Below are 22,600 nucleotides of genomic sequence, written 5' to 3'. Positions count from 1 at the left end.
CCTTATGCTTGTGCTTGCGAACTTTAGTAGGGGTCATTTGGTTGGTTTGACTAGGAGATTTAATCTACACATAAAATCCACCATTGTCAAAACATCGTTTAGTTATTACTTTTTTTTTTCTTCATAAATAGTGCAGGTAACAAATTTTGGAGAAATATATATATATATATATATATATATATATATATATAATTTTATACAAAATACAATGTAAAATAATAAGAATGATTGTATTAATAATACATGGATTAGAACAAATAAAATAAAATGAAAACCAACCTTTATAATAGCAAATAAACTTTTAATTTGCTTAAAAAGTAAACATATATTTTAGTTATACATTGCATATTAAATTGTAATATATCAAACAGAACATTAAAAAAAACTTCCTTTATTGTAATCTTTATTATCCCCCATTCATTCTTCTCTCTAAATCAAGTTACCTGTCGCTTCTTCATGATGCTACTTAGAGAGATCGTCACCTATAACGATATTTAATGTTTGGAATATTTTCTTTCTTGTTTTCACATATTTCCATTTTTTTCCAACTCTCGTTCCATTTTTTTGTTTATTTATTCTATAATAATAGAATTAATGGGAAAAAAGATGTGCTCAATTATGGTATACGTGACTATTTTCTTAAAAATGACAGAAGAAAATAATAGAAAATCTCACTAAAGATGTGACTTACTATTTTTTGGTCACGAAGCAATAATGTCAAACATGACTATGATTTGCCGGCTAAGTATTAAGCTTGATTTTCACCCCCAATTAGTGCTTATTCACTAGTTGGCATTGTATCAAAATTTCAATCATACATAGAAAGTTATGGAAATGAAACAACGAAGCACGCGTAGAAGATTTATCAGAAGAGTGAAGACATGTTAATTTCTTGCCTTCAATTATTTCCCCGTATATAATTCCTAAGATCATGAGAATAGCTGTTTCCTTGCAAATCTCTTAAATATAGTATTGATTCTTCTTGAGCAAAACGGCTAAAAAAGAAAACCTTAACAAAGTTATTCTTCACAAGATATGCTCTTTGCAAGGAATCTCTAAAAAAATTGTGTGAACTTCTTTTTAATGGAAGACTTTGCGATACCCTTTTTTCAGTATTTTTATGTGACAAACCTAGTTGCAGAAATTCCCATCTCAATTTCACCTGACCACTAAACTTTCAAACAGTAGAACCACCTAACACCGTTACGTGTAATAACAGCCACCCAATGAAACTTCTTTCTTAGTACTACACCCAATCCGAAATATATATTATTTTTTTGGTAAATTAAATTTGCTTAAAATATTTAATAATTTTTTAAAAAAGAAATTATTTATTATTTTTTTCATATTTAATTTTACTGCTTCAATTAGTGAGGTATTAGTTAATTAAGATATTTAAGATAAAAATTAAAGAATTATTTAAACATATATTCTTATTTCTATTACATGTCTCTCTTAATGGTATGGAAAATTTACCGATAATATGAACAAGGGAGTAGTATATGAAATCTATGAAATTAATACTATATTAATGACACAGTTCATTGTCATTAAGAAAGTCTATTCGGTAATTGCCGTTAGTCCACATAAGAAACTCAAAAAAAACAAAAAAAATGCTGACAAAGACACAGAGAAAGAAACACAACCATTAGTCAAATCATCAAACCTTACCTTAGCCCTCTTTCTGGTAATTGTCCCTTCTTTTTAAGCCCTTTTCCCACCAATTTTTCTCAACACAAACCCTTATAAGAATTTAACATCAAGTCCGAATTCTACCCATTGGAGTAGAACCAGAGGAAATAAACAAAAACAAAAAACAGAGATGGGTTTTAAAGAAGACAGAAGAACAAGAGTATTGAGATGGATCAAAACTCTGTTTTTCTTAATCTCTATGTTGATTTCTCTTCTCCTTTTCTCAGCACCAATTCTTCTTGTTATCGCTGATACCCTTCTCCCTTCAGCCCTTTTATCTGCTTCTCTCTCCCCTTCTTCCCTCTCAATTCAAACCCTTTCTTCTCATCTAAGTAACTATGATTTCCGCTATTCTCTCGTCGATATTCCCCTCATCTCCATCATTAGGTCTGCCCTCATTCTATGTAAGTTTTTTTAACACAAATCCTCTTATTATCTTTCTCTTATTTTCCTTGCAAGTATCAAATAGTTTTTTTAAGTTGAGCGATATGAACAGTGAGAAATTCATATCTTAATGTGCTTGGATTGAGGCATAGTAGTTGTCAATGGCGGAGCTTCAGCCATGGTCAGTTAAATAAATTTTATCAGAAAATTATATGGTTTATATATATATATATGTGTGTGTGTGTCAAATTTTACTTTTTAATACATACATATATAAAAATCTTAAACATTCTTAATGAAATTTTCTGATTTGGTCGCTACTTGTGATGGTTAAGAGCCCGTTTGGACATAAGAATTTTTTTTTTCAATTTTTTTTTAAAACAATGTTTGGTTATCAAAATCTTACGATTTTTTAAATCTCACTTGAAAATGCATTTTCAAATTCGAAAAACCAGCTAGAACCAGTTTTTCAATTGAAAATGGGAAGGTTGCTAGTGTTTAGTTGCAAAATATGTTAAAAAAAAGTCATCCTAATATGTTGCAAAAATTATAACCAAACACAACATCTTCAATTCAAATTTTAGTGAAATTTCAAATTTGAATATTTTTTTTTTGAAATTCATGTCCCAACGCCTACTAAATATCAAGTAATTTGTCAAGGGATATACTAATTTTGTTGTATATAGGTGTATATAGCTTATGTGATGGCCCAAGACTATCAAGAGGGCCATATTTGGGAATTGCAACCATGTGTTCGATTTCTTCGTTGGTGTTTCTGTCATTGAAAGCTTCATATGTATTTGGGAATAGTTCAAGAATGGACAGAGAAGGGTATGTTCGGGTAATGGAAATGGCACTTTTCGTGTGTTCATTTGCGTTGGCCGTCGCACATGTGGTGGTGGCTTACAGAATTAGCTGCAGAGAAAGAAGAAAACTTCTCCTTTACAAAATTGATATTGAAGCTGTGAGTCTCTCAATCTGATCTGCATTCCCCATCACTTTCTTGTTTTGTCAGCTATGCACAAATTTGAGAATTTGTTTGATGACGAGATTGCACATGTCAACTCAACTAACTCAAGAATATCGCCAACTTTAAGGGTGTGTTTGGCAAGAAATAAAATGTTTTTCTAAAAAATAGTTTTTTGAAAAATAAGTGATTTTCTTACTTATTTCTAGTGTTTGATTAGATAGATTAAAATATTTAAAAAAAATATATATTTTAGATAAACATTATGAGAGACAAAATGGGTTATGGAGGAAGGGTTGGTGGTTTGGGGTGGAGGGTGGGGGTTGGGGCGGGAGATAGGGTGGGAAGGTTGAAAATGTTTCCCTTCCTTTTGGTAAGAAAAGTCATTTTTTTCCAATTAAAGGAAAATGACTTCATAAAAAAATATTTTCTAAACATTTAAGCTAATCAAATATTAAAACATTAAAAAATATTTCAAAAAATATTTTTCTTCCTACCAAACACACCCTAATTCCCTCTTCTTTTTTATTTCTCGAAATAGTACAGCTACGTAATTAATTTTGAACGTTTTTAGGGAGACAAATTGGACATGTAATTTGCAAGTTGTTTTCTGTGTCCACCGGCTGTATAAGGACGACTAACCCTTGTTCGTTGTTTCAGTGTTCATTAGTTGACCTCACGTTCCCAGAAATGACTTTTGTTTTCCTTCTAGAATTTCTCGAGACCAACTTGAAAACCCCTAGTAATTGCTTTTTCATTTTCATTTTATAAACAAAAAAAATAAAAATAAAAATCTTTTCATTTCAAATTTTTTATCATACTTTTAATAATATGTTTTATAGTTATAAAAATGTTTAAAATACTTTTATTATATGCTAGAGATTTTCTATTGTCAAATACCATAATATAAAATAGATCAAATGAATAACTCCGTTTTCTTTAGGAAAAATGATACTGCTCTCAAAATAATATACGAATATATATATATATATATATATATATATATATTTCTGTATGTTATATATAAAAAATATACAAATTTTATACATGCTACTGGCCGACTAAAAGTGATATTTGCCCTTTCTTTTACCGTTCTCTTATGAAATAGGATTCCTTGGTATTTGCTCTCTTGCCAATTGCTGCTTCCTTCTGCCGTTTGACTTGGTCACATACTACTTTAGTCCTAAAAATAGAGAAGGAACAAAAAGTAGAGGACAAATCAAGGAATCCGAGACGCATTACAGTTATATTAGAATGGAATAGAAATAGTCAAATATGAAATTCAATTGTGTCATATGGTTAGGAGTATATCGAGTTTGGTCTGCCATTTGGTTCGACAACTGTAATCTTGTATAGCAGAAAACGTGCAGGAATTAGGAGTAAGTTGGAGAGCCGCTTTAGTAAATTTTAGTATTGTGTTTACACCTCCATCCGCATTGGGTGAGGAGGCGGGATCGCTTTTTTTGGAATGATTACCATATGCTTGGAAATAAAACACGCACAAGACAAATTCTTTCAAAATAAATAAAATAGAATCATAATTTTCCATTCCCTCCCTCTTTTTTATTTAACTTATATGCACATATAACATAAATAATTTTGCCACAATCCATGTACTTTAACCTCCTTATTTTCTAGGTAACTCATTCAAGTTATTATGGATAATTACATCTATTTATCTTTTAAATGGCCTAAGTGAAGAAAAATTCTTTTATATTGTCGATATTGAAATTAAAACTTTTAAAAAAAAATTCATTTGGTGAATTAACAGACCAACATGTTATGGCACGGATGCAGGTTTCGGCATGCAAGGCAGTATCATTTTCAAGAAAACCTAAGTTAGTGCAAGAAGAAAGAGTGAAGTGAAAAGCAAAAAAGAAAAGAGTCCATAGGCACAAGAAATCAATTCTAGTTCCTTTGGACCTTGTCCAGTTTTCCTAGAGCTAGGTTTCAGGTAAAGATTGCCATAGGCTTCTTTATTTATTTATTTATTTTTCTCTTGGTGCTCCTGCTCCCACATTTTTTAATCAAAAACCATGTGCTGCCACCAGATTCTTAGTAAGATTGCCGTCACATCCTTCTGCTTTATATTTTTTAAAGAAAAAAATTACTTATTTCTGTTCTTGTTTTAGTTGTTCCAAAAAAAATTACTCCTTTTTAAATTTAGAAATAATTTAGCTTAAATTTTCAATTTCATATTTAATGAGAAACTTTTATAACTACACAAATACTCTAAACCCCTTTTTAACTTGTTTAGGACCACAAATTCAAAAAATCTTCATTTTTTTTTAAACTCCGTGTCCAGTCAAACAGATTCACCTAAATTTAGAGACGAGGGAATACTGGCTTTTTGTTCTTATTCGTGGTTCATAACTATAGGAGTAACTAACTTTATCTTCTGTGACTGTTCTGCTTTTTCCAGATTTATCCAAAGGAGAACTGCAGCCTTGTTGGTCAAGGAATTACTATTACTAATAAAGATTAAAGAAGGCCATTTGATGTAACAGCATATTAGTATTTATTATGTATATGTGCCAACGTTTTTATTTTGTATATCCAAATAGAGAGAGAGTTAGTGATGCAGGAGAGGATATGATTCAGCACCCACTGCGGTTCTTACCCAACTTGTACAGATTTTTGTTCTATTTAATGCCAATATTCTTAACAAATTATCTGATAGTGTTCTTCTTTTCCCATTTTCTCCGTGCATGTAAATCATAGATGGCAACAATCTTAACATTAACTTCTAGTATTATATTAATTACTACTAAAATTAGTCAACCGAAAATGCTAAAATTCTCTTTTGAAGAAATTTTTCTCAACATTATATTTCAAAGGAGCTGAACTGCAGTGCCAGTAAGTACTTGAAAAACTAATGATCCATCAGTCAAGTTCTTTTCTAATCCTATATGTGATGGAAGTTGTGATAAAAAAAAGTATTTTGTTAATATTTGCGACTGTTTGAATATCTCATTCATTTTCCGAAAAAACAAGTTGAGACTTTCCTCGAGATGAACTTGAGATGATATTGTAAAGAAATATTTAGTTTCTGAACCAATTGAGATGGGATTATGCTTTGATTATCTTGAGAAATGTGTGGTTTCTGAACTAATTGAGATGACCTAAAAATTTCACTATTTCGATTTTCCATAACGTATAATGCTAATAAATTTTGACACTTACATTAAAACAGTAAAAAGTTAAGTTATTCAATATCCGGATGATTTGTCTAACGCCATCCGGATAGAGGAAAACGATCCCAGGTTACAAATGATTTTTATGATTTTGTTAAACAAATACAAAAGGAAGTGCAAATACTAGATCTGTTGCTGCAGTTTAATATTTTGTTTGTTTTACCTAACAGCTAACCTAACAAGGAAGAATCAGAATGCATGTTTTCCAACTTTCCCTTTAGGCTACACTTCTGACATCACATAGCATCAATAGAATTTAGACGAAATGCAATTCTTGTTTAACATCTATGCATTTTAAATTGTTTATCAATAAATTTTAAACATCTTCAATTTGGTGTCAGTGTCATCTTGTAGGTGCACAATCAACAATGACGAACACTAGACTGAATTGTATATATTTATATCTATGAAAAGAACAATCTCGTGCATTAATTTCGTGTTGTATGTGGGGTGCGAGGAAGAACTATAATTTATATATTTTTCTTAAGTATCAAATCAATCCTAGAGTCTATTGAAAATAATATCTCTACTTCCACAAGATAGGTGTAAGGTCTGCGTACACATTACTTTTTTTAGACTCCACTACTGAGGATTACACTTGGTATGTTATTGTTATTATTATTATTGATTAAATAAATCTAAGTGGATTCCAAATATTTCTAAGGTCTAAAACTAGAATCAAATTGGTAATCTAATTTTCTAAATATCAAACCGTAGTTTGCTTAAACATTGAAATTGGACAACTTTAATGGTTTGAAGAACTTTTTGTTTTCTTTTCCACAGCAGGAGTTCATTTGTTGATCACTCTCTTATTAGAAAAGCCTGTGAATCTACACGCAGTTCTTTTATCCTTTTCTTTTGGCTACCACTGCCCTCACGTAAAAGAAAAAGAACTACAAAAAAAAAAGGACATTACTTAATTTTGGTTATCCTAACACAGTCATGAATTAATTAGGATAATCCAATTCTAATTGCTGCCAACGAGGTTTTGCTAAAGTGTGAAGGTGAATGTGCAAAGATGCTTGCAATATTTGGTTCTGATCTTTATATAGAAAGAAGGGTAACTGTATTTGCATTAACATCTCTCCAATGGTGGATTTTCGAGTAATTTCCTTGAAATATAATTGAGCTGACGTTAACTTGTTATTCAATTGAAAAAGAATTTTTAGAATCGTAAATAAAATTTTCACCTCATACGGCTCCTTCTTATATGCATAATGAGAATAAACATATAAACATATACAACACGAAGCTATCATAGTATTTTTTTCCTCAACTCTTCCGAGAATATTAATGATGACAATTTAATTATTTGCTCATTTTTGTCTGATTTGTTTTTCAAGTTGGTGCGTAATTGCTAGAGTTGAAAAAAAAAACATAAAAAGGTTACCTACCACCTTTTGCAACTGACAGAATTTATTAATGATTATTCCTTGAAAACCTTTTATAAAGACAATTCAAAAGTTAAAAATCCAAGCTGTCTTAGCTTGATCATACATCATAAGAAATTATAGAAGCAATGTAATATGGGCAACTGAAGTTTACAGATCATATTTACTAAGCAATGCAAAAGATAATGGTCCTCTAAGTTTAAAGGATAATAGCCAGCTAAAAGGACCCCCTTTGAAATAGTTGCTTCAGACATTATGGGGCTACTACCCCTAAAAGAAGGAGCTATGATTGGATAAGTAGAGAAATATTGGAACATTGATGATAAAATTGATTAGGTGTTTGGATAGGCAGCCTAATATACTCTAATTGCTTAGGTCATAAAGCCCTACTACATGTTTGCTTTTTTCTTTTCCTTTTCGATTTTGTGGCATTCGATATTCTAAATTCCTCTAACTTAATTATTCCAGATTTTTATCGGATAACTTCTCTAAGAGGATAAAACACACTGGGATATATATATAAAGATATCACAATTATCGCACCACAGTACTTGTTAATGATATTTTTCAAACTTTGTTTTAATCATGTGGTTTTCGTCCTTTAGGAGCACGCAGACATCCACATATTCACCTTTAGTGTTTCTCCTCATCTCCTACTACCACTAGCCTAATAAGAAGAAGATTCAATTTCATGGGTCACGTATTTTTATATACTATACAACCAAACAAGCATGCAAATTAAGTAAAACATGTATAAAACCACATAATTCTCGAGTCCCAAACTTTTAGGATGGGCCTTATTTAGGTGACATATTCATTATAGTTTATGGATTCAATTACCAAAATTGTGTATTGAATTATACTATGCACTTTCAAATGCTTATTAGACCAAACCTAATGAAATGATAAAGTATGACAAGAAAGGCCATTTTAGCATGTACGCAACGAAAAACAAATACCTCTCACCGTTTGTTTATATTTGGTCATATAAGAAAAATAATTTCGAGATAAAATTTTGCATAACTAATAAAATATTTGGTATGCAATCTTGAATGACTAATTTAACGCTTAATTTTTTTAAAAGAATTGCAAAATTAATGCAACATTTGGTTATCGATATTAAATGCTGCATTATTGATACCAACATAACTTATGGAAAAATCTATCTAATATTTTATGGGGGATACAATGTGGAATTAGCATATGTGCATGGAAAACGATCCAGTCAAGTATTATTACCTCAAGTAATATATTCAATGGTCATGTAGATTCATGCCATGTGGATCATAAAATGATTAATGACTGAGATCCATTTAACTTTTATACTAATAAAAAGAGAACTAAAATGGTAAAAGTTCTCCTAAATCCACCGTTTAGAATTAACCCAAGTTTCTCACCTTTTTTCTTTTCTTTTTTTTAATACATTAAAATATGTCTCTTACTTTTAGCAAAATAAAACAATATTCAACTTTTACTTTTACCTAATCCAACTTCATGAAATATTTGCAAGATTTCAAAATTTCCAAATGAGCGTAAGTCACAATGACTTGTACTGATGCTACAGAATGTTTAAGAAACTCTATGTGAGAAAATAAGATAAAGATCCCCTATACGTCCAACTATGTGAGATACTCTAATAGTTGAAAAATAAAATGTGATATACCTGATTAAAATATTTTTCATTATCAAATAGAGCTCTATCATCGACTCTCGGTCCATCCTGATTAGCGGAACTTGACTTGTTTCCTCGAGCTTTCTTGCGATTTGCGTTCACCTCGAGGGAAGGTTTGATCCTCTTTTTATGGCGTTTCCCATCTTTCTTTTTAAAATTTTTGGCTCGTGTGAGGATATTTATGTTATTATTTTCTTATGGTAAATCTCTTGTTGAACCACTAGTACAAAGAGATGGAGTTGTTGCCTCTGTGATTTGCTTCAATTTTGAACTTAGCTCATTTGCACATGCTACAACTACCTTATAGCCGTCATTTGTTTCAGAAGCTTTTGCTACCATTTTAACAAATATAGGACAAATAACTCTATAACGATTCATAGTAATCAACTTTGGATCCTTGATCTCTATTTCTTGCTTATCAACTTCTTTAATATTTACGCCCTTTGTATTTTTTGTCCATCTTTCCAAAATATACTCAGTTGGAATTCTACTAACTCCATTCACTACATCGAGGACTCTTATTGCATGGCAACAAAGTATACCCATAGACTCAAACTTCAAGCAAGTACAAGATATATTCCCAACCTCTGTCACTGTAACAATATACTCTCGAGTATGCCCATGCTTACTAACCTTGTAAATGGTGGACAAAGTATTCTTCTCACATCCAATATTCACTCTGATTGATAAAGATTTCATATATTCATCTTGAGATTTTGCGAAAATATTTGAGGTATAGACCTCTCTATCATGAACCAAAATGGGAACTTGTGCTTTTAATACTGGAATTCGTTGTGATGCATTACAAGTATCTTGCAGCTCATTATATCGCTTATCCTCAATTTCTCGATCATAATGCTTAAAAAATTATTCTAAATTGTAGTCAGACTGCAAGTAATCCTTTAAATCACCATTCAAACTCTCACTCAATTGTGTGCTGTTCATACCACCCGAAAAAGTTTTCTTTTCATATGCTGCAAATAGTTTTTCCCTTAATGTATATATTTCTTGCAACCATTCATTTTCATGAAGGTTATATTCATCAAGCATTGTATTTCAAGCATCCATAAATTCTGCTTCATCTTCATACTCATAAATGCATTTTCAAAAATCACCACGGAAAGAAGCGTACCTTTTATAAATTTGATTGAGATGTTTAGCTGCATTTTGCTCCATGTGCCAAACGCATAACCTGTGATAAACTTCAGGCATGACAAATGAGATGGCCTTACTCATAGCAGTATTTTGATCTGTAAAAATTATTTTTGGTTTTTTTCCAGACATCGCTCCAAGAAACCTTTCAAGCAACCACTGAAAGGAATCTACAGTCTCATCATGCATTAAAGCGCCTCCTAAGACAATCATTTTTCTATGGTTGTTCAATCCAACGAAACTAGCCAAAGGTCTGTGCTCTCTATTCGTCTGGTAAGTGGTATCGAATGAGAGCACATCTCCAAAAGTATCATAGTCTATTATCATCTTTGAATCTGCCCAAAATATATTTGTGATCATATCATCAACATCCAACTGTACCGCAAAAAAGAAAGATGGATCTTCAATTCTCTTCTTCTCAAAATACTCTAACAATACTCCTGGACGAAATAAGAAAAAAAAGTTACATTATACTTTATTATTTTTTAATAATAGAAAATTACATTATGTTACGACCCGAAATTCCCACCTTCGGACCGTGATGGCGCCTAACATTTCACTTGCTAGGCAAGCCAACGTTAGAATAATATTATCCATTTTAAAATAATTTTTAAATGTATTAATAACAAGAAAACAAATGCGGAAGCAAAGTTTAAAATATAGTAAAATAATCTATCAAACAACGGTGTCTAAATACCATCCCAGAATTGATGTCACAAGTGCACGAGCTTCTAGAATAAATACAAATAAAGGTCTGAATAAAGTAAAATTATCTGAAAATAAACACACAGCTAAAGAGAAATAGACGGGGACTTCAGAACTGCGGACGCCATGCAGTTATACCTCAAGTCTCCTCTGGTAGCTGAAATCCGAGCAAGTCTATGGTACGCCGCTGGGACCAACTCCAAAATCTGCACAAGAAGTGCAGAGTGTAGTATCAGTACAACCGACCCCATGTACTGGTAAGTGCTGAGCCTAACCTCGACGAAGTAGTGACGAGGCTAAGGCGGGTCACTTACATTACCTGTACGCAATATTAGATACAACAACAATAATAGAAATAAATCAAGTAACTCATTTATAATAATTGAAGCTAACTCAGCAGTCATAACCAATTATCATTTCCATCAATTAAGTTGCAGCGTGCAACCCGCTCTCACAATATATCCACATTTAGTTCTGTTGCGGCGTGCAACCCGCTCCTCTAACATATTCATTTTAATCAAGTCTGTTGCGGCGTGCAACCCGCTCCTCTAACATATTCATTTTAATCAAGTCTGTTGCGGCAAGCAACCCGATCCTTCAATATTGACTTTTAATAAGTCTGTTGCGGCGTGCAATCCGATCCTCCAATATTGACTTTTAATAAGTCTGTTGCGGCGTGCAACCCGATCCTCCAACATTTTTACTTACCAATTCTTATAGAAGAAATTCTCCCAATAAATATAATAATTAATATAAAATTACGAGACAACAAGCATACAATAATTATGGTTTAGTTATGAAGCAAACAATGACAAATAGTAAATTATTATGGAAATCAGGGAGCAAAAGAATCCAAATAAGGCTTGAACACCCGATTCATCAAATCCATAAATGCTGCTGGAGCATTTGTCAAATGATATCACTAGGAACTCGTAGTGCCCATACCTAGTCCGAAAAGCTGTCTTAGGGACATCAGATGCCCTAATCTTCAATTGATGGTAACCAGATCTCAAATCAATTTTTGAAAATACCTTGGCACCTTGAAGCTGATCAAATAAGTCATCAATTCTTGGCAGCGGATATTTGTTTTTGATAGTGGCCTTGTTCAACTGCTGATAGTCTATACACATCTGCATCGAGCCATATTTCTTCTTTACAAATAATACTGGTGTACCCCAGGGCGAGACACTGGGTCTAATGAATCCCTGATCAAGCAAGTCTTGTAACTGCTCTTTCAATTCTTTCAACTCTGGCGGGGCCATACGGTATGGTGGAATAGAAATGGGCTGACTGCCCGGAGCCAAATCAATACAAAAGTCAATATCTCTGTCGGGTGGCATCCCCGGAAGATCTGCAGGAAATACTTCTGAAAATTCACGAACAACTGGTACTGAGTCCATAGAAGGGACATCTGCACTGGGATCGCGAATATAAGCCAAATAGGCTAGACACCCTTTCTCTACCATACACCGAGCTTTTATATAAGAAATAACCCTGCTGGCAGAATGGCCGGGAGTTCCTTTCTACTCTAACCGAGGTAACCCCGGCATAGCTAGGGTCACTGTCTTGGCATGACAGTCCAATATAGCATGATAAGGAGACAGTCAATCCATACCCAAGATGACATCGAAATCTACCATATCAAGAAGTAGAAGATTCACACTAGTTTCAAGATTACCAATAGTAACCACACACGAACGGTAGACATGATCTACTATAACAGAGTCTCCCACCAGTGTCGATACACATACAGAAGCACTCAGAGAATCACAAGGCACAACCAAACATGAAGCAAAATAGGAGGACACATAGGAATAAGTAGATCCTGGATCAAATAGAACTAAAGCATCTCTATGACAAACTGGAATAATACCTGTGATCACAACATCAGATGACTCGGCCTCAGGCCTAGCTAGAAAAGCATAAAATCGGGGCTGGGCCCCACCACTCTGAACTGCATCTCTGGGACGGCCTCTAACTGGCTGGCCTCCACCTCTAATGGTCTGACCTCCACCTCTAATGGTCGGACCTCCACCTCTAACTGCCTGACCCCTACCTCTAGCTGGCTGGGCAGGCGGTGAAGCAACCAGTGCCGGTATGATGGCACGAGAATCTTGCCGAGATCTGTTGCTCGCCAATCTAGGGCAATACCTCCTGATGTGACCAATGTTCCCACACTCATAACTCCTATCCTGATGCCGTGGCTGCTGAAGCTGAAGCTGAAGCTGACCCAGATGGGCCGGATAACCACTGTAGTAACTCTGGAGTGGTGGTGCACTGATAGGAGCTGAATGTGCACTGAATACTGGCTGCCCAGAGTAAGGCATAATAGGACCGTGACTCCTTGAAGCACCGGGAGATACATGAAGTGCTGAATGAAATGGTCTGGGAGGATGACCCCTACCAAAATTACCCCTGCCTCTAGACGAAGCACCACTGTAACCGCCGAATTGACGAGGCCTCTTATCGGACCTCTGCCCTCTTTCCTGTGCAAGAACCATCTCGATCCTTCTTGCGACATTAGCAGCCGCCTGAAAAGAAATCTCACATCCGGTCTCCTTGGCCATCTGAAGTCTGATAGGGTGAGTGAGTCCCTCAATGAACCTCCTCACTCTCTCTCCCTCCGTAGGTAGTAAAAGGAGAGCATGACGGGCCAAATCCACAAAACGGGACTCATACTGAGTAACAGTCATACTGCCCTGCTGTAGACGCTCAAAATGCTTACAGAATTTCTCTCTCAGTGTGATAGGGAGGAACTTCTACAGAAATAGCTAAGAGAACTGCTCCCAGGTAAGTGCAGGTGATCCGACTGGTCGGGTCAATGTATAATCTCTCCACCACCTCTTGGCGGAACCCGTCATCTGGAATACAGTAAAATCAAACCCATTGGTCTTAATTATACCCATGTTCCGTAGCACATCATGTCAGCGTTCAAGATAATCCTGTCGATCCTCAGAATGTGTACCACTTAAGTGAACTGGAAAGAGCTTAGTGAACTTATCCAGTCTCAATAAGGCCTCAAAAGACATGGCGGGCCTATCACCGGTCTGTGTCGCGACAACTGGCTGAATTACCCCAACTGGCGGGGCTGCTGGAGCCTGATTCTAGGGAGCCATCTGCTCCGAGGCAGGAGTAGTGGGAGTTTGTGCTCCTCCCCTAGCCTGTGAGACGGCTGGTGCCACTGGAAATGTACCATTCTGGGCCACACCCTCCATAAGACTCACCAATCGGACTAGAGCGTCCTGAAGCTGGAGTGGCTATGAATCCTTCCAGGACCTGAACTGGTCCAACTGGTACATTCTAAACTGGGACCTCCTCCTGAAGGTCTATCTGAGGTTCTTCAACAGGTGCAGCTGCTCGAGCTCTGGACTGAGATCTACCTCGGCCTCTAGCACCACCTCGGCCTCGACCTCTACCCCTGGCCATAGTTGCCACCGGGGGTTCTGGTCCCTGTCCATCGGTAGAGGTATTACGCGTTTTCACCATCTGCGAGAGAATAAGAGTAGAATGGTTCAATCATCGATGATAGAATAAAATCGCACGACAGAATAAGAAAGAAGTGATATTGTTCCTAAACTTCATAGCCTCTAAGAGATAAGTACAGACGTCTCCGTATCGATCCTTCAGACTCTACTAAGCTTGCTCGTGACTCGTGAGACCTATGTAACCTAGTGCTCTGATACCAACTGTCACGACCCGAAATTTTCACCTTCGGACCGTGATGGCGCCAAATATTTCACTTGCTAGGCAAGCCAACGTTAGAATAATATTATCCATTTTAAAATAATTTTTAAATGTATTAATAACAAGGAAACAAATGCAGAAGCAAAGTTTGAAATATAATGAAATAATCCATCAAACAACGGTGTCTAAATACCATCCCAGAATTGGTGTCACAAGTGCACGAGCTTCTAGAATAAATACAAATAAAGGTCTGAATAAAGTAAAGCTGTCTGAAAATAAACACACAGCTAAAATAAAATAGACGGGGACTTCAGAACTACGGATGCCATGCAGTTATACCTCAAGTCTCCTCCGAGTAGCTGAAATCCGAGCAAAACTATGGTACGCCGCTGGGACCAACTCCAAAATCTGCACATGAAGTGCAGAGTGTAGTATCAGTACAACCGACCCCATGTACTGGTAAGTGCTGAGCCTAACCTCGACGAAGTAGTGACGAGGCTAAGATGGGTCACTTACATTACCTGTACGCAATATTAGATACAACAACAATAATAGAAATAAATCAAGTAACTCATTTATAATAATTGAAGCCAACTCAGCAGTCATAACCAATTATCATTTTCATCAATTCAGTTGCAGCGTGCAACCCGCTCTCACAATATATCCACATTTAGTTCTGTTGCGGCGTGCAACCCGCTCCTCTAACATATTCATTTTAATCAAGTCTGTTGCGGCGTGCAACCCGCTCCTCTAACATATTCATTTTAATCAAGTCTGTTGCGGCAAGCAACCCGATCCTTCAATATTGACTTTTAATAAGTCTGTTGCGGCGTGCAATCCGATCCTCCAATATTGACTTTTAATAAGTCTGTTGCGGCGTGCAGCCCGATCCTCCAACATTTTCACTTACCAATTCTTATAGAAGAAATTCTCCCAATAAATGTAACAATTAATATAAAATTACGAGACAACAAGCATACAATAATTATGGTTTAGTTATGAAGCAAACAATGACAAATAGCAAATTATTATGGAAATCAGGGAGCAAATAGGCAGTTTAATATTTATTATGCTACATGTCAAATAACAATTAATGCACATAATTCAAATAGCATGTAACCATTAATGTAGGAATTCAAGAATTTAAATTTACAAAGAATAATAGAGAAATAATTATTATAATAATTAATTATGATTAAAAATAATTTATGATTTTTCAAGTAAGCAGAAAAATAATTAATTTGACTACGTATAGACACTCGTCACCTCGCCTATACGTCATTCACATACAATTTATATAACAAATAATTTAAGGGTTCTATTCCCTCAAGTCAAGGTTAACCACGACACTTACCTCGCTTTGCAAATTCCAATCAATTATTCAACCACAACTTTTCCTTTTAAATTTACCTCCGAAAGCTTCAAATCTATTTACAAACAATTCAATATATTCAATACTAATCATAGGAATTAATTCCATATGAATTTATAAATTTTTCGGATAAAAATCTGAAATTCATTAAAATATTCGACAGTGGGACCCACGTCTCAAATCCCAAAAATACTCGCGAAATCCGAACACCCGTTCCGATACGAGTTCAACCATACCAAATTTGTCCAATTCCGATATTAAATGGACCTTCAAATCTTAATTTTTTATTTTTGGAAAGTTTTACAAAAATTCCAATTTCTTCCATCTAAATCCGAGATAAATGATGAATATAGATATGAATTTGTGAAATACAATCACTATATGATAAAGAACACTTATCCAGTTCAAAGTCATGAAAATCCCCCTTGAAATCGCCCAAATCCGAGACTTAAAACTCAAAAATGAGTAAAAATGACTAAGACCCGATTTTATGTATTCTGCTAGTATTTTCGCATTTGCGGGCTATATTTTCGCACCTGCGGTCTCGCATTTGCGAGAAAGGTGCCAGGCGAGGTTCCGCACCTGCAGTCAAAATGTTGCACCTGCGACGTCTGCTTCTGCGCAAAAGGGCCGCACCTGCGAAGACCGCATCTGCGATGGAAGTCTCGCTTCTGCGAGCTCGATTTTGCTTAAGTCTAATTCTTATTCCGATTTCGATCCATTTCACTCTCGGGGTACTCGGGATCCCGTTCGAATATACCAACAAGTCCCGTAACATAATACGAACTGACTCAGGGTCTAAAATTACGTCAAACAACACTAAAATTATAATTCACACCCCGATTCGAACTTTGAGTTTTAAACTTTCAATTTGCAAATATCGTGCCAAAAGATATTAAATGAATCCGGAATAATTTTAAATTTGGAACACAAGTCATAAATGACATAATGGAGCTGTTTAAATTTCCAGAATCGAATTCCGTCTCCGATATCAAAAAGTCAACCCCGTGGTCAAACTTGGAACATTTAGCCTTTAAATTGCTAGTTCCGTTAAAGGGTCATAACTTGAGTTAGGGACCTCCAAATTAAATTACGGGCATACGCCCAAGTCCCAAATCACAATACGGAGTTACCGAAAATGACAAAATACTGATCCGGGTCCGTTTGCTAAAAATATTGACTAAGGTCAACTCACTTGAATTTTAAAGCTCTATTTCCCATTTTAATCCATTTTTCACATAAAAACTTTTCGAAAAATTGTACGGACTGTCCACGTAAGTCGAGAAATGATAAATGGTACTTTTTGAGGTCTTAGAACACAAAATTATTTATTAAATTTAAAGATGATATTTTGGGTCATCACACATTAAGAAGTTTAATAAAAATAAGAAATGATAATATATTTCTTATAGACATTGTATGTAAGTTTATTTACCTGCTTCCCCTCGTCTCATAGTCTTTTGTCGTTTTGTTCGAAAGTAGTTCTTCTGATCTAACTTGGTATAACCCAAATTTACTCGACCTCGAGCTTGAAGACTCATAAAATCAAATGTTGCTTTAGAAAATAATCCAGCATCCTTTGCTAAATCTATTTCATGAGCCTGAACTTCGTTTATCCTTCGGTGAGATGGCAACATATGAACCATTGTCGGTAGAACAAGTGTGTGATTATGTTCCAATTCAACTTTAGTAATATAGTACTTTCTCATTGAGTGACGTGTAACAATAATATGAGCTTGACACCCTGTTCGAGTTTCTCTTCGTAATTTTTTAACTTGATCTTTTCATTTATCATCTCTACAAAAACCCTCCTTGTAACATGTAATCTTCCGTGATGTTACATAATCTAATTTTTTATTTGTATTGATATATTCTTTGCGAACACTAAAACCAACTCTTCTTGCATACTCATTATAATAATTAAGTGCATCCTCGTCACTAGCAAACTCAAGGCCAAGTTTCGGTTCATAATCTACTAGCCCTTAAGAGTTACTTTGTAAAACTTCTTCAGGAGTATTTTCGCACATTCTTTTTCCCGAAATTCTCAACTATACTAAAAAAAAATCAAACTTAAAACACTATGGAGTTCTGAACAATGATTCAAACGTAAAAAAGGTACAAACTTATTAACATCATCATAAATTAAATAATCATAATGAAACTTTCTTGTATTTGCAGTTTGTCAGATGAGGCATATGAATGAAAACATATAATATTAGATCAGACAAATATCAATTAATCAAACTTAAAATAAAAAATATAATTAAATTTAACAAGACCAAACAATAACTAATAATATAAGAAAAGGTAGAGAATAAAACCTTGTATTTCAAGAGATTCACTGTTTGTTGTTGACGAACAATGAAACCTTTGGGTTTCTTAGGAAAAGAATACATATCTTTTAATGATATGTATGATCTTTCCAAAGGAAAAAAGGTTCTTTTGACGGGTAAAAAAATCGGGTAGATAATTCCCTCCATCTTTAATTGTCTTTTCTTGATAAAATTCAGTTGTAGCTTTATTTTGCTAAAAGTAAGAGACATATTGTAATGTATTAAAAGGAAAAAAAAAAAGGTGAGAAACTTGGATTAGTTCTTAACGATGGAGTTAGTAATATTACTTGAGGTAATAATACTTGACTGGATCTTTTTCCATATGTGCATAGCAATATCGGATAAGATTATTTAAGTAAAAATGCCATGGAATAGGCAATATCAATCGATATATTATCGTTCATATATATTGTTTAGAATATCTATTATAATCCTTGCTTAATTAGTCCCTGAATCAAGTAAACCTTAATGAGATAGGAAAAGTCATCAATAGTGATTTTTCCATTGATAGATCACTTCTTGAAGGTATAATTACCATATAGTTTTTGGCATATAATTTATCTTTACCATAATGCAAGCCACTATTTTAACAACATGTGAAGTGTCTAAAATTTAAATTGGGCTTAAGCCTTCCTTAGAGGGACTAATGGGTTGATAATCTATGAGCTAAGAAACAGGGGAAAAAGATAGCTGTGCACTAATTAAATTTTTTTATTATATAATTATAACACAAAAAATTTGAATTTACAGGTAGTGGAAGCAAAAGCCTAAGATTCCCAGTAAATTCCAAAAATCACTTTGATAATCAATGTCAATCCAAAAGAATCCTTCCCTATTTTCTCTATAATAAATATTCTCTTTCATAATTATAACATAAGTAATGCTCATCCATTATACTCTCTTCCATAATTGTAACATGAATAATACTATACAGAACTATTGTAGTTGCTTGTATCTATTACATTTGGCAGGAGAGGAATTTCAAAGGAAACATAGAACTTAAGAAGTAATTTGCAAGCTAGTTGTGCGAGACATGTTCTGTAGATGGATGATGAAGCCAAGCATTTGCTTGCAAGTTGAGAGAGATGATTTATTATCCCTGAACTAAATTTATGTTTAATTAAAAGGCTAATTCGGTAGGTGATAGCAGAGGTGTTTGTGTAGTCCCTAGTTGCTATGACTGATACGTGGGGCATATGTCCAAGGAATCAGTGGTACTTGAATTTTTGCTTGAGTCTTGTACATAACTATTACTGTAAAAGTTAGTGGTGATACAACTGTCGACAAGGTACAGTTGTAAGTTAGGTGTTTAGTTAAGTGAGAAAAGAGTTAGTTAGATCAATTTATTATGTCTTTATTAGTTGGTTAGTATATAAGATAGTAAAGGACATGCAAATAGATACAGAGTAATTCATTTTCTTCTAACTCTTCTGGAGCTTATCAATGAAGTGATTTTTCTCTCGGTATTCTCCAAACCGTCTCTCATTTTTCATGACTGAGCTCATCAATATGGTATCAAAGCCACGGTAAGTTGGTCAGCTCATCTACGACGGAGAAGTATATCTGTTTTTGATCGAGGTATTTTTCAATCTGGAAAAGTTCTACTACTACCTAGGGTTTCTGGAACTTGTTAATTCCGGTTGAATCTCGATGAATCACTGTGAAATTCATCTTTAATTGTTTGTTATTGGTCTAATTTAGTAACATAACTAAGTTTTCTGAAGAAGTATAATGCCAATTGAAGAAGACGATTCTACCTCCACTCCTCAAGGTGTTACGACTCCAGCCCTAAATCTTAAGGATATGGATCTAGTTCATTACAATCATCTTTTATACATTCATCCATCAGACACACAAGGTTCGATACTAATCTCCATTCAATTTCAAGAATCTGAATATTATTCAATTTGGAGTAGATCTATGAAAATTATATTGCATGGCAAAAATAAGCTAGGTTTTATTCTCGGTACTTGTCGGAGGAAAATGTATGATCCTAGTCTACATGAACTGTTGGATAGGTGTAATGCGACCGTCCTAGTTTGGATTATGAATCTTGTCTCACAAAATCTCATTAGTATTGTGATTTATGAATATAATACACACAAGGTGTGGGAAGATCTTAAGGAAAAGTTTGATAAAGTCAACACCTCCAGAGGTTGTTATCTTTACAAGGAAATCGCTACCTTGACTCAAGGTATGTCATCTGTGTCTGTGTATTTCTCCTAACTTAGAGAATTATGGGATGAGTATGAGGCTTTAGCTCCTCCACCTTCTTGTGGTTGTCCTGATTCTAAAGGGCATGTTGAACAATATCGAACATAAAAATGATATCAGTTTCTGACATGTTTAAATAAATCATTTGAACATGCTAAGGATCAAGTTCTTATAACTCGTCCACTATCTAATATCAATCAGGTATATAACATGATTATTAATGTTAAGAGTCAAAGGAAAAATAGTGTTGGAGTTACTGTTAGTATTGGTGCTGAATTTGGTGACCATACTACCTTGATGAGCAACAAAATTTCTACGGGAGATTACAGGCAAAATAATAATTATGGTAAGGCTTTGGTTCAATATGACTACTATAAGTTTAAGATTGCTACAAATTGAATGGCTATCTAGTTGACTTTAAGCCTAAGAAGAAGGGGGGGGGGGGGGAGGGGTCCAAATGCTTATGGAAACACATATGCTAATAATGTGACTAATGCATGTGGTCAGTACTTTGAGGGTCAGCATTGCTCTCAACCTGGAGGTTCTTCGCCAGCTCAGTTCTTCACTCCTGAGTAATATTCTCAGATTTTGCAGCTTTTTAATAAAGGAAAGGAGGTTGAACCTATGGCTAATACAACCAAAGTTGACAATGCAGGTACCCCTTCTGCCATGTTGTCTACTCTAGTTGGTACTAACTGGATAGTAGACATATGTGCCACTAATCATATGGTATAAAATTTAGATTTGCTAAATAAGTACACTGATATGCCTAAAGAGTCTAGAAGTAAGGTACTCTTACCTACTGGTGGCCAAGTCTCTATTAGTAAATAAAGAGAGTTCCCAGTCTTCCAAGATAGAACAACTCACAATGTCTTATATGTTCCAGTATTCAAATACAATAGGTTGTCTGTTTCCAAAATCACTAAGGAGCTAACTTGCTTGGCTGCATTCTTCCCCAAGTTTTGTTTATTTCAAGAGATCTTCAGTGGGAAGGTGATAGAGATTGGTAGAGAAGGGAATGGTCTCTACATTCTGCAAGCTAATGATCAAGCATCTTCCTTACAAACAGAGAATAAAGAGGATAAGTGTCTACATCATTCACTTGTAAATACCATTACTAGTTCATGCAATAAACCTAGTAGTGATACAGTAAATAAGTCTTGTGATAATACTTCCTTGTGAAATAGAAGATTAGGACATTCTCCCTTGAGAGTCTTGAAGAGTATTGATGGTGTAACCACTGTACAGTTGAAAGATCATCTATGTACTGTGTGTCCCCTTGCCAAACAATCAAGATTATCTTTTACTCTCAGTAATTCATGTTCTGTTCATCCTTTTGATCTTGTGCATGCTGATATTTGGGGCCCTTATAGAGTACCTATACATGATGGTGAAAGGTATTTTCTGACATTAGTAAATGATTTTTATAGATATACCTGGATTTTCTTATAAACTACTAAGGTAGACTCAATTGTTGTTATGAAAGATTCTTGATATTTGTGAGAAATCAGTTCTGTTATGCAGTCAAGTGCTTGAGAACTAATAATGGATATAAGTTTGTCAACACTCAAGTTAGTTCTTTGTTGAAAGACTTTGAGATAGTTCATCAAGGTTCATTTGTCTACATTCATCAACAAAATAGTATAGTAGAACAAATACATAGGTATATTCTGGACATGGCTAGAGCTTTAAGATTTCAAGCCTTCATTCTTTTGAAGTTTAAGAGTGAGTGTGTTTTCACTACAGTTTACTTGTTGAATTGATTGTCTACTGCTCTATTGAAAGACAAATCCCCCTTTGAGAAGTTATTTCTTCTACCTCCGTCTTTGCATAATCTGAG

General features: G+C 34.5%; 2 protein-coding genes across 3 annotated transcripts; one reads left to right on the top strand and one right to left on the bottom strand.

Moving 5' to 3' along the window:
• The first annotated feature begins 1,713 nt into the window (after positions 1-1,713).
• On the top strand, positions 1,714-5,715 carry LOC104097166 (uncharacterized). 2 transcript variants are annotated; one of them, XM_009603692.4, is made up of 4 exons: positions 1,717-2,096; positions 2,763-3,040; positions 4,841-4,997; positions 5,466-5,715. In XM_009603692.4, exons 1-3 carry the CDS (start codon positions 1,823-1,825, stop codon positions 4,907-4,909), a joined length of 621 nt encoding a protein of 206 aa, XP_009601987.1. In that variant the 5' UTR covers positions 1,717-1,822; the 3' UTR covers positions 4,910-4,997; positions 5,466-5,715. The 2 variants fall into 2 exon arrangements, with proteins under 2 accessions (XP_018626675.1, XP_009601987.1); XM_018771159.3 differs by lacking the exon at positions 4,841-4,997 and having other exon boundaries at positions 1,714-2,096.
• A 3,780-nt stretch (positions 5,716-9,495) lies between these two features.
• Positions 9,496-17,859, bottom strand: LOC138907872 (protein FAR1-RELATED SEQUENCE 5-like). The gene is made up of 3 exons (XM_070198492.1): positions 17,649-17,859; positions 10,504-10,892; positions 9,496-10,158 (listed from the first exon to the last, which is right to left on the bottom strand). Exons 1-3 carry the CDS (start codon positions 17,857-17,859, stop codon positions 9,496-9,498), a joined length of 1,263 nt encoding a protein of 420 aa, XP_070054593.1.
• Positions 17,860-22,600: the final 4,741 nt, after the last annotated feature.

This window comes from Nicotiana tomentosiformis, chromosome 3, assembly GCF_000390325.3.
Source record: "Nicotiana tomentosiformis chromosome 3, ASM39032v3, whole genome shotgun sequence".
NCBI lineage: Eukaryota > Viridiplantae > Streptophyta > Magnoliopsida > Solanales > Solanaceae > Nicotiana > Nicotiana tomentosiformis.
Note: the sequence above shows the minus strand (reverse complement) of the source record. Positions and strands in the feature narration are given on the sequence as shown.

Bases quoted from the DNA above. Each gene is read 5' to 3' on its own strand.
- LOC104097166 (XM_009603692.4), top strand. From the start codon at position 1,823: ATGGGTTTTAAAGAAGACAGAAGAACAAGAGTATTGAGATGGATCAAA. The intron at 2,097-2,762 runs GTAAGTTTTTTT...TGTTGTATATAG, and splicing joins TAGGTCTGCCCTCATTCTAT to GTGTATATAGCTTATGTGAT. The intron at 3,041-4,840 runs GTGAGTCTCTCA...GCACGGATGCAG, and splicing joins ACAAAATTGATATTGAAGCT to GTTTCGGCATGCAAGGCAGT.
- LOC138907872 (XM_070198492.1), bottom strand. From the start codon at position 17,859: ATGGTTCATATGTTGCCATCTCACCGAAGGATAAACGAAGTTCAGGCT. The intron at 10,893-17,648 runs GTAAATAAACTT...TATTTCGTCCAG, and splicing joins TATGAGACGAGGGGAAGCAG to GAGTATTGTTAGAGTATTTT. The intron at 10,159-10,503 runs GTTTATCACAGG...TAATTTTTTAAG, and splicing joins TCTCATTTGTCATGCCTGAA to CATTATGATCGAGAAATTGA.